This window comes from Ornithorhynchus anatinus, chromosome X1 (genome assembly GCF_004115215.2).
Source record: "Ornithorhynchus anatinus isolate Pmale09 chromosome X1, mOrnAna1.pri.v4, whole genome shotgun sequence".
NCBI lineage: Eukaryota > Metazoa > Chordata > Mammalia > Monotremata > Ornithorhynchidae > Ornithorhynchus > Ornithorhynchus anatinus.
The window spans coordinates 109,700,705-109,716,161 of NC_041749.1; the positions used below are offsets into that span (position 1 = coordinate 109,700,705).

A 15,457-nucleotide genomic window follows, 5' to 3' on the forward strand; every position below is an offset into this window, starting at 1 on the left:
TCCAGAATTCCAAACTAACGTCCAAGTCCAACCCCTGAAACTACATCCAGTTTACTGAGCTCCCTGTTTCTTCCTCTCCCAAGAAGAGAGCAAGGGGGTCATCATCACTTTGACATCACCTGGAGGTGGAGATTTGGGTTCTCATCTAAGACCGAGCTAAAAGATGCCATATTGCTTGACAAGTGGTTTTTTTTTCCAATTAGAAAATTATCCAGTAGATTTCTATCCATATCAAGCAATCTTCAGCTGGTAGCAACAGGGGCTTTGTTATAGGAAATCATACTCATCCCGTTAATTTATGACGATACCAGTGAGACCGTTTCCCCTTCGTCTTTGAACCTGCCCAGTTGTGAGAGAGGGGAGACAAGCACAGATCAGTTACTTGTCCTACTCCCTGCCCCCTAATGGGCAGCTCAGCACTTTGTCCTTGGGTGTGAATAGAATTACATCCATGTGTCCCACCTCATGGATGTGTCCCACCTCATGGACTGGCATGAGGATAGAACTGGTTGTTTTTGAGGGAGAGAAGAGCTTGGGGTGGGTTGGGATATCCTGTGCAGAGTCCAGGCTGTTTTCCTTTAGCAAAGAAGAGCTGTCAGTCCCACCAGCATCGAGTCTGCCTCTCTCCTTTGTGAAGTGCTTAGTAGTCGCTGGCCCTGGCATTATTTCTACTTCCAGTTCCCTCTGTGGAAATTTGCCTTAGGATGGGAATGGACTGGATCAATCAATCAATTGGATGGGGACCAAGGCGAATTTGATGGTTTGAGTAATCAATGGCCAACATTTTGTTGTTGTTTTCTTAATATAGAGGCTGAAACCCACCTCTCTGATGATTATCAAGCTGGGAACTCATTTTTCAGGTCTACTTTATTAAATCACTTGAGGATAGTGCAATTATGGGGAGAATTTGAGGTAGCCTAGACAACCAAGTTGGGTGGCTTTGAGGAACAGCAGTTCTGAAGGGAAAAATGGCAGACTGACTCAGCAAGATCTTTTTATTTGTCTTCCTCATCAGCTCTAGGTCCTCATTCTGAGAATGAGGGGACTGAGAAAAACCTAGAGTGCCAAGAGGATGTTGGGGTTTATTACAAAAGACTTTCATGTCCTCAGAGTCTCATTCTCTGAATTGTTCTGCTTTACGATTCCAAATCCACTTTGTTTCCCCTGCACTTGTTATTTCTTAGCAGTCAGCCACCCTCCTGCAGAAGACTTCGGTGGATAGTTTCCTTTAGAATTGTGTGTGCCAAGTCCAACATGGACAGAAGGTGGGAGCACGACCAATCATCCCAGTTAGTTATCACTGATTGGGAGTTGCCCCCACCTGGGATTTATCCAAGTGAAACTCCAATCAACTTTGGAATGATGAGGTCAAAAAGTCCCAGGCAGAGTCACGCAATTGCTGCAAAAATCAAGACAATCAGATCCCATTCACCCCCCCCTTCCCAACCCACCTCCTAGGAATATTGTGGGGATATCAGGGTCACACCTGGAGAGTTTCCAGTACTCTACCAGTCTCAGCTAAGGGAGGGAGAGTCAAGCAGAGGCCTACCCATTCGATTACTAGCTGGGACAGTGGCTAGCTAGTGGAAGGCAATCTGCTATGAGTCAAAACTCACTTGTGGTGGGCAGCAGCGACATGGGAGAGAGTCGAGGGTGGAGACTCAAGTTTACTGTGTGGAAGGCGGCAATGGTAAACCACTTCCGTATTTTTACTAAGAAAAGTCCATGGATCCACTACCAGAATGATTGCAGATGGAAAGTGGGGCGATCTGGGAGAGATGTGTTGGTGGTGTAGCTATGGGTCGGAAATGACTCGACAGCATAAGACAAGACAATTAAAAGAACACCACACAAAGTCCAGATAACATCTTTCTGCCCACTGCCAGCCCACAGAGCTCTCTGCTCAATACTCACCTTCAGCCACCAAAGTTGTGTCTTGTTCCGCACCCATGTGCCAATTTGGCAAGTAGCAGTAAACTGGGGTCATCCTCGGGCATCATCAGTCCCTTGATCTCTGAGGTCGTGCCATGGGACATGCCTGGGGTTATCTCAGGGACCTTTGCAATTTCAGAAGTGGATACATGGGCAGAGAGTTTGGCATACCTGTGGCTCTGGGGACAGGGCTTTATCAGGTACTAAAGGAATATTCAAAGTCGAGTCAATGGGCTGAACTCTGGTGACCTCAAGGTTTCTGCACCTTCATTATATTTAGGGTAGGTACAACTTCAGGAGACAGCAGGGAACCAATGGAGGCATGTATGGAGAGTGGAAACTGGTGTTCCAGCTGGTGGATAGAGCAGGGCACAATGTCAGTGGCAGTTTTCGCCCATTGTTTTCACAATGCCAAGAGATAAGGTAGATTAGGTGACAGTTGACTTTTAATCTTTAGTTATGACAGTCACTTCCTTCTCTATTAATAGGCGACAAATGGTTCGCTGAGTTCCCAGTTGTGCGTATTCTAATTTTTTTCTTTGTCTCTGTGAGAGAAACCAGTCGTTCAGACTTCCAAGTCATTTTTAACATATTTTCTTTTTTACTCTCCCTCTTTTCATTCCCCCACTTCCCAACATAGGAAGAACCTGAGAAAGCTACCTACTGTACTAGGAAAAGGGACAGCAGCTATTCCTGAAAACATCAAACCGCTACAGACCCACCGCAATCCCCTATCTCCAGTTGAGAAGAGGAAAATGTGTTTCCCTGTTTACATCATCCTGACTGGGAAATATTCCTTGGGGAGTGTAGGTGTTTATAGAAGAGGGAAGCTGAGCAGGAAATGTGCTTCTGCTAATCATCAAATATACAAGATTTATAATATCTATGACATTTGACACTGTCCTTTGTTCTAATTGCTTTGCAATTTTATTAACAGTTGATAGCTAAAGGAAGCTGGGAGGGTTACATCCCTCCCCACCACCAGTCTCTCTGTCTCCCTCTTTCTTAGTACCATATGTATTATTCTGTACATCACTGAGTTGAATGAACTGTGCGCATAATAAACGACATCTAGCAAAATTCTGCGGCAGGGCGGGCCTCGCATCATTGGTCAATCAATAGTATCCATTGAGTGCTTACAGTGTGCAGAACACTGTACTAAGCACTTGGAAAAGTACACTATAACAGGGTTGTAAATTCATTCAAAGATCGACTTTGAGCCTTTTTCTTGGTAAAGAATATGTAGGGATGGTCCTGCCTTCCAGAGGACCCAAAATTCCTCCTGGATTTGAAGCATCGTAAGACTCAGTTGGCTAAATCACCTGTGGGACAACTGAGCTTAGTGTGGGACAGGGACTGGGTCTGACTTGATTATCTTTTATCTACCCTAGTGTTTAGTATAATGCTTGGCATGGAGTAAGTGCCACACAAATACCACTTTTATTATTATGGGCCTTTTAGTTAGATTCTCTTAAAAGACAGAGAGTTCAGTATTTTGCCATGACTGCAAGACATAAGACAATCTTTATGTGTGCACAGTGTGGTCAGGACTGGAGATCCTACATTGGCCTCTTCAGCCACAAATCCCATGAAAAGCAGTGTAGCTTAGCGGCAAGAGCACTGGCTTGGGAGTCAGAGGTCGTGGGTTCTAATCCCAGCTCCACCACTTGTAAGCTGTGTGACTTTGGGCAAGTCACTTCACTTCTCTGCACCTCAGTTTCCTCATCTGTAAAATGGGGATTAAGACTGTGAGCCCCACACGGGACAACCTGATTACCTTGTAGCTACCTCAGCACTTAGAAGAGTGCTTAGCACATAGTAAGTGCTTAACATATACCATCATCATTATTATTATTATTTATTATGCACAGTGGTGAATTTCATCATTAATGGGGGTCTTGTTTGAGAGCAGAAAGCAACAATCTACATTCACATTAGGGCCACCTGATAGTTGGGGGAAAATACCTAGATATTCTGAGGATATCTGGTGCTTTGTTTTAACCAGGTTTGAAGTCTCAGTGCAGATAACATACCCAAATCTAAAAGACAAGTGATGGGACTATAAAGGAAAAAGGCATCTCAAGGGGAAATTCATAAGAAAAAAAGAAAGGAAGTAATAGACAAGGGAAATAGAAGCTGAGTCCAGAACAGGAAAGAAAATTTAAAAAAAAAGTTTAGCTTTCCAATCCTAAGAATAAACACTGAAAATAACAACCCACTATAGAATCAGCCTGGTCCTGTCTGATCATTCCACATCTCTCTATTATAGTATGTCTTTTATCTTCCTTTCTCCTCTCTCCTCCTCGTGTTTTTCCGGCATAAGCTTCTCATTCTCTTCTCCCATAAGACCATGTATAGTGCCATTGCTGGATCAAAACACTGCTACTTGCAGATCAGTGCTCTGCCTCTCAGCAGCCACAGAATGATTGGAGGAAGCCTATGAACACCCACCCTAAAGGTTATGGTCGTATCATCTAGCATCCCTGACTTTTCTCTCCTAGCCCTTAGCTTCACTCCGGTAATCCATTATGGACCTCTCATCCATAAATATATAATAGAGTCAATTATGGTATTTACTGAGGGTTAACTGTGTCACCTCGGCATTTGGGTCTGTACCCCTCGAACTCTTTGATTCATTCAATAGTATTTATTGAGTGCTTACTATGTGCAGAGCACTATACTAAGCACTTGGAATGTACAATTTGGCAACAGATAGAGACAATCCCTGCCCAATGACAGGCTCACAGTCTAATACCCCACCCCCAGCCCCTCAGCACTTAGGTCCATGTCCATATCGTTATACTCGGCTGCTTCCCCCAATCTGTAATTTATTTAAATGTCTGTCTCCCACACTAGGTTATAGAATCTTTGAGGGCAGGGATCGTGTCTACCAAACCTACTGTATTGTGCTCTCCCAAGCTTTCAGTACAGTGGTCTTCACACAGTAAGCTCTCAGTCAATATCACTGATGGATTGATTGATTCCTACCATTGTTTCCTGTCTTTCGGCCAGTTTTCTAGCACAGAAGTGCTTTGTCACCCTCTTTAGCAAATAAGCTCCTACGGTGTCTTCTGAAAAACCTACCTTGTGCAGGAATCGTTTCCCAAATAATTTCCACCTCCCTTGTCATGTCATTCCAACAATCATCTCTGGCATTCGTTTAATCACTTGCTTATTTTTCCATACTCTTGTTGCCAGTTGAATCTGGATCTGAACATATAGCTTATTCATTCATTCATTCATTCATTCATTCATTCAATAGTATTTATTGAGCGCTTACTATGTGCAGAGCACTGTACTAAGCGCTTGGAATATATAATTCGGCAACAGATAGAGACAATCCCTGTCCAATGACAGGTTTACAATCTAGCATGGCATTAATAATAATAATTATTACTATTATTATTATGGCATTTGTTAAGCACTTAATATGTGCCAGGCACTGTACTAAACTCTAGGGTGGATACAAGCAAAGCATTGCAGCCAGTGGGTGCTTGAGTAATACTCTACCTATCAATAAATAGTATTCATTACACACCATGTGCAGACCACTGTACTAAGTGCCTATTACTACTATTACTTGGATCTACAGTTTTCCCCATTCCTATTATCTCTATACAATTTCTGTCTGCCTGTCCTACTAGATTGTAAGTTCCTGGAGAGAGGAAACCGTGTCTTTTACTTTAATTGTTCTCTCCCTAATTCCTTGTTCATTGTTGATTAAATAGCAGAAGCAGTGTGGCTCAGTGGCAAGAGCACAGGCTTGGGAGTCAGAGATCGTGGATTCTAATCCTGCCTCTGCCACTTATCAGCTGTGTGACTTTGGGCAAGGCATTTAACTTCTCTATGCCTCAGTTCCCTCATCTGGAAAATGGGGATTAAAACAGTGAGCCCCACGTGGGACAACCTGATTACCTTGTATCTACCCAGCGTTTAGAACAGTGCTTGGCACATAGTAAGCACTTAACAAATACCAAATTATTATTATTATTTATTACAGTACACACTCAATGCTACTGGATGAATGACTGAATGAATGATAAATAAACAGCCTGGCCCAGTGAGAAGCACCAGGGTCTAGTGGATAGAGCACAGGCCAAGGAGTCAGAAGACATGGGTTCTAATCCCAGCTCTGCCACTTGTCTGCTGTGTGACCTTGGCCAAGTCATTTAACTTCTCTGGGCCTCAGTTAATTCATCTGTAAAAGGGGGAATAAGACTGGGACCCCATGTGAGAGATGGACTGCATCCAACCTGATTACCTTCTAATAATAATAATAATGTTTGTATTTGTTAAGTGCTTACTATGTGCAGAGCACTGTTCTAAGCGCTGGGGTAGATACAGGGTAATCAGGGTGTCCCACGTGAGGCTCACACTCTTCATCCCCATTTTACAGATGAGGTAACTGAGGCACAGAGAAGTTAAGTGACTTGCCCACGGTCACACAGCTGACAAGTAGCGGAGTCGGCATTCGAACTCATTCATTCATTCATTCATTCAATAGTATTTATTGAGCGCTTACTATGTGCAGAGCACTGTACTAAGCGCTTGGGATGAACAAGTCGGCAACAGATAGAGACAGTCCCTGTCGTTTGACGGGCTTACGGTCTAATCGGGGGAGATGGACAGACAAGAACGATGGCAATAAATAGAGTCGAGGGGAAGAACATCTCGTAAAAACAATGGCAACTAAATAGAATCAAGGCGATGTACAATTCATTAACAAAATAAATAGGGTAATGAAAATATATACAGTTCAGCGGACGAGTACAGTGCTGTGGGGATGGGAAGGGAGAGGTGGAGGAGCAGAGGGAAAAGGGGAAAAAGAGGGTTAAGCTGCGGAGACGTAAAGGGGGGATGGCAGAGGGAGTAGAGGGAGAAGAGGAGCTCAGTCTGGGAAGGCCTCTTGGAGGAGGTGAGTTTTAAGTAGGGTTTTGAAGAGGGAAAGAGAATCAGTTTGGCGGAGGTGAGGAGGGAGGGCGTTCCGGGACCGCGGGAGGACGTGACCCAGGGGTCGACGGCGGGATAGGCGAGACCGAGGGACGGCGAGGAGGTGGGCGGCAGAGGAGCGGAGCGTGCGGGGTGGGCGGTAGAAAGAGAGAAGGGAGGAGAGGTAGGAAGGGGCAAGGTGATGGAGAGCCTCGAAGCCTAGAGTGAGGAGTTTTTGTTTGGAGCGGAGGTCGATAGGCAACCACTGGAGTTGTTTAAGAAGGGGAGTGACATGCCCAGATCGTTTCTGCAGGAAGATGAGCCGGGCAGCGGAGTGAAGAATAGACTGGAGCGGGGCGAGAGAGTTCGAACCCATAACCTGTGACTCCCAAGATCATGCTCTTTCCACTGAGCCCGCTGCTTCTCTACCCCAGTGCTTAGTACAGTGCTTGGTACATAGTGAGCTCTTAATAGTGCCATCATTATTATTATTATTACTATTACAGTGCCTGGTACATAGTAAGCGCTTAACAAACACCATTAAAAACAAGGCAGAGTGGAAGGCAGATTGCGGGGAACACAGGTGAGGAGGATTTACCCTGAATGGAGAAAAGTGCGCCGCCTGGCGGGGGAAGTCCAGAGAGCAGCGTCCCTGCCGCTCCCGTCGGGCTCCCGCTCGGCTGCCCCGGGCTTGAGCGCGCCGCTCTGCTCGGGGCGGGGGCTCTCGGGGGGCTCTGCCGCGGGGACCCCTGCCCGGCTGGAGGGAGACAGGTGAGTCTCTTTGGGCTTCATTCTATCGGTGGTGTCTGTCTAGCGCTTACTTTGTGCAGCACTCTGGACTAAGCCCTCAGAAAAATAGAGTCCATAGAAGCCACTGGTCTGCAGAAGGCGCCTGCGGCCTAGAGGGGGGTAGAGATGTGGAAACTATAGTTAAAGGAAATGGTAGAGGGTAAGGTCATGGATACAAGTGTGGTGGGGCTGAGGGGTGGTGGGGAATATCAGGTTCTCATGGGATACTCTGAGGACCAAGAACTTGCCTGGAGGATGTGTTTTTTAGAGTGCTCCTGGCTTGTTTACTTACCCAACATCACTGGTGGGCTCTCAACCTTGTGAATCGTGTCCTTGATGGGGCAGAGGGTGCAATGCAAGGATGGGGTTCACTCAGTTGTATTTGAGTGCACACTGTGTGCAGAACAGTGGACTGAGTGCTTTAGAGAGTATAATATGGTAAAAGTTGTAAGTCTCTGCTCAGTACCAAGGACTTTCTCATTCAGGACCTGCATATGGCCCAAGTGACCGCAGCCTAGCGCTAACCCTCTGCTGGGAGCCAGCAGAAGGTTGTCTTGAAAACTGCTGTAGTCTTTGGCCACCACATGAGCTGGCTGCTGGGGATTTCCCTTGGACCTGTCTGCCTTGCAGAATGCCCTAAGTGGTATTGTGCTAGTGATGAGTCAAAAAACAAATTGCAGCACAAAGTATTTTTTATTGCAATATTACAGGTCTGTATGGGGTGGACAAGAAGTAGTCTGTTGCCCCAAAAGTGGGAGAGGGAGCTATTTAGTCTTTGGGTATGGAGTTGCTTCACACCAGCAACAGAATGAAATCTCATCTGGCTCCAATTTTAAGTGATGATGTGGTGTGGCTGAAATTGACAACAGGGGAAGGGTGTGGCTGAAATATGATTTAGGGAAATTATAGGTTAATGCAAAATGAAGACTGAAAAAGTGGAGTAAAGACATTTAAGAGTTGACTTCCACACCAGAAAGCTTGCCCACTGATGGCACAGGCAAGAAGGCGGCAGAGTTGACACAAGCACTCAAGTCTCCTGACTTCGAGAGGTATGCTTTTTCTACCAGACTGAGGGCTTCTTTACTTCCATAGAGCTGCTTCTCTTGGGAAGTGGCTGAATCCCTGGTAATATGTGGACATTTCACTTTAGGAATTAGTCAACCATCCCCACCTTTTTGTTCTTTTCCAGGTCTTATGTCCCATCATGGCTGGTGTGGTACATTGTGTGTTCCCCGGGGATGCCCTGCACCTGCATTTTCCTGGAAGCCTGCATGGGCAGGTTGAGGAACAGGCCCAGGAAGTCCTTGGGCTCTGGGTTTCCAGCTGTGACCGTGGCAGTTTCAGCAGGAGTTGGCTACTGTGGCTAGGAGACCATCACTCGGTAAGTGCAGAGCTTGCCCTGAATGGGAAAATGTACCAATTCAATTCATGACCTTTAAGAAATAGCTTTTTATCTATTTTTTTTTCAATTTCTCCTGGCAGACACACTTCCCCACGTCTTGGGATTGAGCTAATGAAGTTTGGTAATCCTCTGCTTAGGGAGAAGTATGGGATTGTAATGAACTATAGTTGACTGAAATGAAGGAGAATTTTTAAATGCAAATGAATAGAGACCTCTTTTGTACCTGGGGCACAGATTTACTTAAAAGTACCAAGGCTTGACAAGGCAATTGATATGTATTCCTTTTTTTTTTCCCCCTCCATACTGATGCCTTTGTCCTGCTATACTCTTGGTGCTGAAATTCATATCCCCGTTTTTCTTCTGACTTATCCTTGTTCTAAATAACTGGAGTTGCCCTCTCTTCCTCCTCCCCTTTCTCTTTATCCCTCCCTTCTCCTCTCTTCCTTCATGACTACTGCTGATGCCAGAATCTCCCAGAAACCTTTCCCTTTGTTGGACTCCAGGTGGTAATAATAAAGTTGGTATTTAAGTGCTTACTATGTGCAGAGCACTGTTCTAAGCGCTGGGTAGATACAAGCTAATCAGGTTGGCCTACGTGAGGCTCACAGTCTTAATCCCCATTTTACAGATGAGGGAACTGAGGCATAGAGAAGTGAAGTGAGTTGCCCAAAGTCACACAGCTGACAAGAGGCAGAGCTGGGATTTGAACCCATGACCTCTGACTCCCAAGCCCATGCTCTTTCCACTGAGCCATGCTTGGGGGGGGGGGGGGGGAGGGGGAAGGCAGCTGCCAAGCAAATGTAGACTTAAATGGATTCCAAAGACCAAGTGGAAAGAAGTGGGATTTCATCCGTTCAATCGTTAGTGTGTGGAGAAGAGGGATTTGTGCAGGGATTTCGGGTCTGGTCATTACGTGGCCTTTTTTTTTTTTCCTGACACAGTTCCCCGGGCAGAGGGAAAGCTTTTTTTATTTCAGGATTCAGAGCATCTATAGGACAGGTTATTCAAGGTGATCAATTTCCAAACAGGCCAAGTATTTAACATGCTTGAGGGGTGGTAAATGATCAACTGAAAATGCTGCTCTTTTGGCCTGAACTCTCCCATGTTCTCGTGCAGAAGGAGTGTGACCGGTGACGACTCAGGGATGCAATAGCCAGTATTGGAGGGATCCACACTCCAGGATCACCAGGTGGCCATGGGTCTGCGTAATGGTGAACTCTCTGGAGCTGATGGGGGCAGGAAGACTTCTGTAACGAGCAAAGAACAGCGGTGGCTGTTGGACTGGGTCCAAGACAATCGTGCAGTTGACGGGTGGGTGGTATTGGAGGATGAGTGTGTGTAGAAGAGGTGAGAGAAAGTAACCCGTTGCAGGCTAGAGCCAGGTGATTTGACTGGCCCTGCCGGGAGAGGGAGCCAGAAACACATCCTCTGGCAGTGAGTTGAGGGCTCTGGGCACTGAACCCGGACAAGGGCGTGATGGTAGTGTGGGAGGTGGGGAGGGGACTGGAATAGGAGTTGCCTGTGGGGAAGTGGTTCAGGAAGAGAAACTCCCAGGGTCTAAGTGGGCCTTGGTGAGCCAACAACTGGACCAGGAACCCTGGGGAGGGCAATAGCTCAACTGAGTCACCCACACCAAGGGTGGGCTGGGGGAAGTGGAAAGTCTAACTTGAGCTGACTTCTCCCCAAAACCAGGCTCGCACTTCCCCGGGAAGCAGTGGGTGACTGGGACCATTAGAGCCTATACTGAGTTTCAAATGAGGATGGAGAGAGAGAGGGCAGGGGTTGGAGATTTTTTCCAAGGGAATTAGGTAGGCCCATCCTTTTCAGGAAATCTCCCCCAGGCCCGGTAGGAGGTGGTTTTTCCCGAAGCCTGTGGTGCCACTTTGGTGCATGAGGGAGGTTGTGTGGGGTGGTGACCTCAGCTCAGCTGTGGCCCCTGCTATACTGAGTCAAGTACTTGGGAGGGGTGCGGGGTGGGGGGGCGGAGAAAAGGAGGGAATGGACTAGGGGCTATCTCCACTCTGCCCAGACCCGCCTACTCATTTCAGTGGGAAGACAAATTTATTCCTTTTTCTCCTTGCAGCCAAGTCAATTTTTAGTATTTGGATGTGAGAATAGGGTGGGTTTTGGGTTGTTTGGGTTTTTTTTTGTGTGTGTGTGGGTGTGTGTGTTCCCACCCACTACTTTGTCCATATTTTAAGGAATGACACAGTCTGTTTAGCTTAAGTGATGGTGTATGAGCGCTTACTGGGGGCAGAACACTGTACTAAGACCTGGCTAGAGGAGGGGAGAAAAGTGGAGGTCAAAAAACACAATCCTTGCTACCGCGGTGCTGCTCTTCTGTCCCCCTTCCCAGTTGGTAAATCAGAGCTGGTGACAGTTTACTGTGTGCAGCAGACTGCACTCACCGCTTGAGATAATACAGTGCAATCAAGTAGGAAGATGCGATCCCTACCCACGAGGTGCTTATAGACTAGAAGCCCTTTCCTCCTGGGGCCACTCCCCCAGGGCGGCTATTCCCTGTTCCTTCCGTGAGGCTGTAAATCGGGGGTAGGATGTCTCAAATGCCCTTGATAGCATTTTTCCTTTTCCCCTCATGTTACTCACTGATGTTGCTCAATCTGGAAGGAGACTAGGTAAGGGGAGAAAACAGCAGTTTAGCTGGGACCAAGGGTGAAAAACAAGTGAGGTGTGCCTAAAGCATTTCCCTTGGCTTGGGTATGGAATTGGAGGGGCAGTTGTTGAAGTCCGGTCTCTCCCCTGCCGTCCCTCCCATAGAGTTGGGTGGCTGTGGAGGTCGCTCTCTGGAGGACTTGCCTTCAGGGACCTTTTCAGCTAAAGCCTGCATGGGGGATATGGCTGACTGCCTCACTTTACAGGTGAGACCCTTTGGGCTCCTTCATATCTCTTCTTCCCCTCTTAAGTCAATGCTTTGACTTTCCACCCCTACTATTGTCCCCTGTATTTCCTTGGCTGTTGCTGGAAGTGACATCCCAGTCTGCAACAATGTCATTCAGTGGTATTTATTGAGCATTTAGGTTGGGCTGAGCACTGTACTGAGCACTTTGGAGAGTACAGCAGAGTTAGTAGATGTGATCCTTGTCCCCAGTGAGCCTGTGGTCTAGATGGGGAGATGGATGTTGATATAAAGAAATGGATTATGGATATGCACAGCGTAAGGGCTGTGGGGCTGAGGTGGAGAGACTACCTAGTGCCCAAAGGTACAGATCCAAGCGTGTAGGCGACGAAGGAGGGAACAGGAGGGCTTAATGGAGGAAGGCCTCTTGGAGGAGATGGAATGTTAAGACTTTGAAAGTGGGGCGTTCTGGGCTTGGCATGTCTCCCTGCTCTCCTTAAGGCCTAATGAGTGGTGGGGCCCAACTTACTTGATTCCACATGTTTGCCAATGTGTTCCTCGGGGATCGTGGTTGGAGTCGCTTCTCCGTGGACGCCCAGTCTACTTGGGAAGTGCCTTGCTTGTGTGACTTCATCCCCTCCTGAAATTACACTTAAGGTATTGCCTTTTCTTGACTTACCCCCTCCTTCCCCCCTTCCCCGACTCCTTAGTCTGCTCTGTACCCCATGCCCTTGGGTGACTCTGCCTCTGTCATTCATTCATTCAATCATATTTATTGAGCACTTAATATGTGCAGAGCACTGTACGAAGCGCTTGGAATGTACAATTCAGCAACAGATAGAGACAATCCCTGCCCAGTCACGGCTAAACGGGGGAGACAAACAGCAAAGCAAAACAAGTAGTCCTGGAGTAGATATCAAGATAAATAGAATCAGATATATACACATCATTAACAAAATAGAGTAATATATACAAATATGCATAGTGCTGAGGGGAGGGGAAGGGGGAAGAGCAGAGGGCAGGAGAAGGGGAAATGGGGAGGGGAGGAGGAGCAGAGAGGAAGGGGAGGTTCAGTCTGGGAAGACCTCCGGGAGGAGGTGAGCTCTCAGGGCTTTGAAGAGGGGAAGAGGGTGAGTTTGGCGGATACGAGGAGGGAGGGCATTCCAGGACAGTGGTAGGACTTGGGCCAGGGGTCGACAGTGGGACAGGTGCAAGCGAGGGACTGTGAGGAGGTGAGTGGCAGAGGAGTAGTGTGTGGGGTGGGATGTAGAAGGAGAGAAGGGAGGTGAGGTAGGAGGGGGCCAGGTGATGGAGAGCTCTGAAGCCAAGTGAGGTTTTTGTTTAATGCGAAGCTTGATAGGCAACCACTTGTGGTTTTTAAGGAGGGGAGTGACATGCCCAGAACGTTTCTGTAGGAAAATGATCCAGGCAGCTGAATGAAGAATAGACTGGAGCAGGGAGAGACAGGAGGAAGGGAGATCAAAGGGGAGGTTGACAGAATAATCCAGTTGGGCTATTATGAGAGCTTGTACCAGCAAGGTAGCAGTTTGGATGGAGAGGAAAGGGCGGATCTTGGCGATATTGTGAAGGTGAGACTGGCAGGTGTTGGTGACAGATTGGATGTGTGGGGTGAATGAGGGAGCCGATTCAAGGATGACACCAAGGTTGTGGGCCTGCGAGACGGGAAGGATGGTAGTGCCATCCACAGTGACAGGGAAGTGAGGGAGAGGACAGAGTTTGGGAGGGAAGATAAGGAGCTCAGTCTTAGACATGTTGAGTTTTTTAGGGGGCGGGCAGACATCCAGGTGGAGATGTCCTGGAGGCAGGAGGAGATACGAGTCTGGAGGGAGGGGAGGAGAACGGGGGGGGGGGGTAAGATGTAGATTTGGGTGTCATCTGCATAGAGATGATAGTTGAAGTCGTGGAAGCGAATGAGTTCACCAAGGGAGTGAGTGCAGATGAACAGAAGAGGACAAAGAACTGATCCTTGAGGAACACTTAGAGTTAGGGGATGGGAGGGGGAGCTTCTTCTCCTCCCTCATCGACACCCATGCCCGTCACCCCCGCCGATTGTTCCGGACCTTTAACTCTCTCCTTAGGCCCCCTGTTCCTCCCCCTCCCCCATCTCTCACCCCCAATGATCTGGCCACCTATTTCCTCACGAAAATCAACACGATCAGGTCTGAGCTCCCCAAAGTCACCCCTCCGCCTCTCCCCTCCCCCCCACCAACCCCCTCCCCTACTTTCCCATCTTTCCCTGCAGTATCCTCAGAGGAGATCTCCTCCCTCCTCGCAAGTGCCACCCCCTCCACCTGCGCCTCGGACCCCATTCCCTCTCACCTTCTTAAAACCATCGCCCCTGCCCTCCTCCCTTCCTTAACTTCTATTTTTAACCACTCAATCTCCAAGGGCTCCTTCCCCTCTGCCTTCAAACATGTCCACGTCTCCCCCATCCTAAAAAAACCCGCTCTTGACCCCACTTACCCCTCCAGTTATCGTCCTATCTCCCTACTACCCTTCCTTTCCAAAATCCTAGAACGAGTCATCTACAATCGATGCCTAGAATTCCTTAACTCCCATTCTCTCCTAGACCCCCTCCAATCTGGCTTCCGTCCCCTCCACTCTACCGAGACTGCTCTCTCTAAGGTCACCCATGACCTCCTTCTTGCCAAATCCAATGACTCCTACTCCATTCTGATCCTCCTTGACCTCTCTGCTGCCTTTGACACTGTCGACCATCCCCTCCTCCTCCATACCTTATCTCACCTTGGCTTCACGGACTCTGTCCTCTCCTGGTTCTCCTCTTACCTCTCTGGCCGATCATTCTCGGTCTCCTACGCTGGAGCCTCCTCCCCCTCCCATCCTTTAACTGTTGGAGTTCCTCAAGGGTCAGTTCTTGGCCCTCTTCTGTTCTCCATTTACACTCACTCCCTCGGTGAACTCATCCGCTCTCACGGCTTTGACTACCATCTCTACGCAGATGACACGCAGATCTACATCTCTGCCCCTGTCCTCTCCCCCTCCCTTCGGGCTCGCATCTCCTCCTGCCTCCGGGACGTCTCCACCTGGATGTCGGCCCGCCACCTAAAACTCAACATGAGCAAGACTGAGCTCCTCATCTTTCCTCCCAAACCCGGTCCGCTCCCAGACTTCTCTATCACCGTGGATGGCACGACCATCCTTCCCGTCCCGCCGGCCCGCAATCTCGGTGTCATCCTTGACTCGTCCCTCTTGTTCACCCCACACATCCTATCCGTTACCAAGACCTGCCGGTTTCACCTCTACAATATCGCCAAGATCCGCCCTTTCCTCTCCACCCAAACGGCTACCTTACTATTACGGGCTCTCGTTATATCCCGGCTAGACTACTGTGTCAGCCTTCTCTCTGACCTCCCTACCTCCTCTCTCGCCCCGCTCCGGTCTATTCTTCACTCCGCTGCCCGGCTCATCTTCCTGCAGAAACGATCTGGGCATGTCACTCCCCTTCTTAAACAACTCCAGTGGTTGCCTATCGACCTCCGCTCCAAACAAAAACTCCTCACTCTAGG

The 15,457-nt window shown here is 48.1% G+C and overlaps 1 protein-coding gene and 1 long non-coding RNA gene across 4 annotated transcripts in view; both read left to right on the plus strand.

Annotated features, from left to right (window-relative positions):
- LOC100086278 (adhesion G protein-coupled receptor E3-like) overlaps nt 1-3,015 on the plus strand; it is a 36,229-nt gene extending 33,214 nt beyond the window's left edge. For all 3 annotated transcript variants that reach the window (XM_029049981.2, XM_039910426.1, XM_039910427.1), the window contains one exon: nt 2,573-3,015. In XM_029049981.2, the coding sequence (XP_028905814.2) occupies nt 2,573-2,629 (57 nt within the window). In that variant the 3' untranslated portion in view covers nt 2,630-3,015. The remainder of the gene's footprint in view (nt 1-2,572) is intronic.
- Nucleotides 3,016-8,889: 5,874 nt separating this feature from the next.
- LOC103166347 lies at nt 8,890-9,253 on the plus strand. Its single transcript, XR_484824.2, has 2 exons — nt 8,890-9,031; nt 9,133-9,253. It is a non-coding gene; the product is annotated as an uncharacterized LOC103166347 (long non-coding RNA).
- Nucleotides 9,254-15,457: the final 6,204 nt, after the last annotated feature.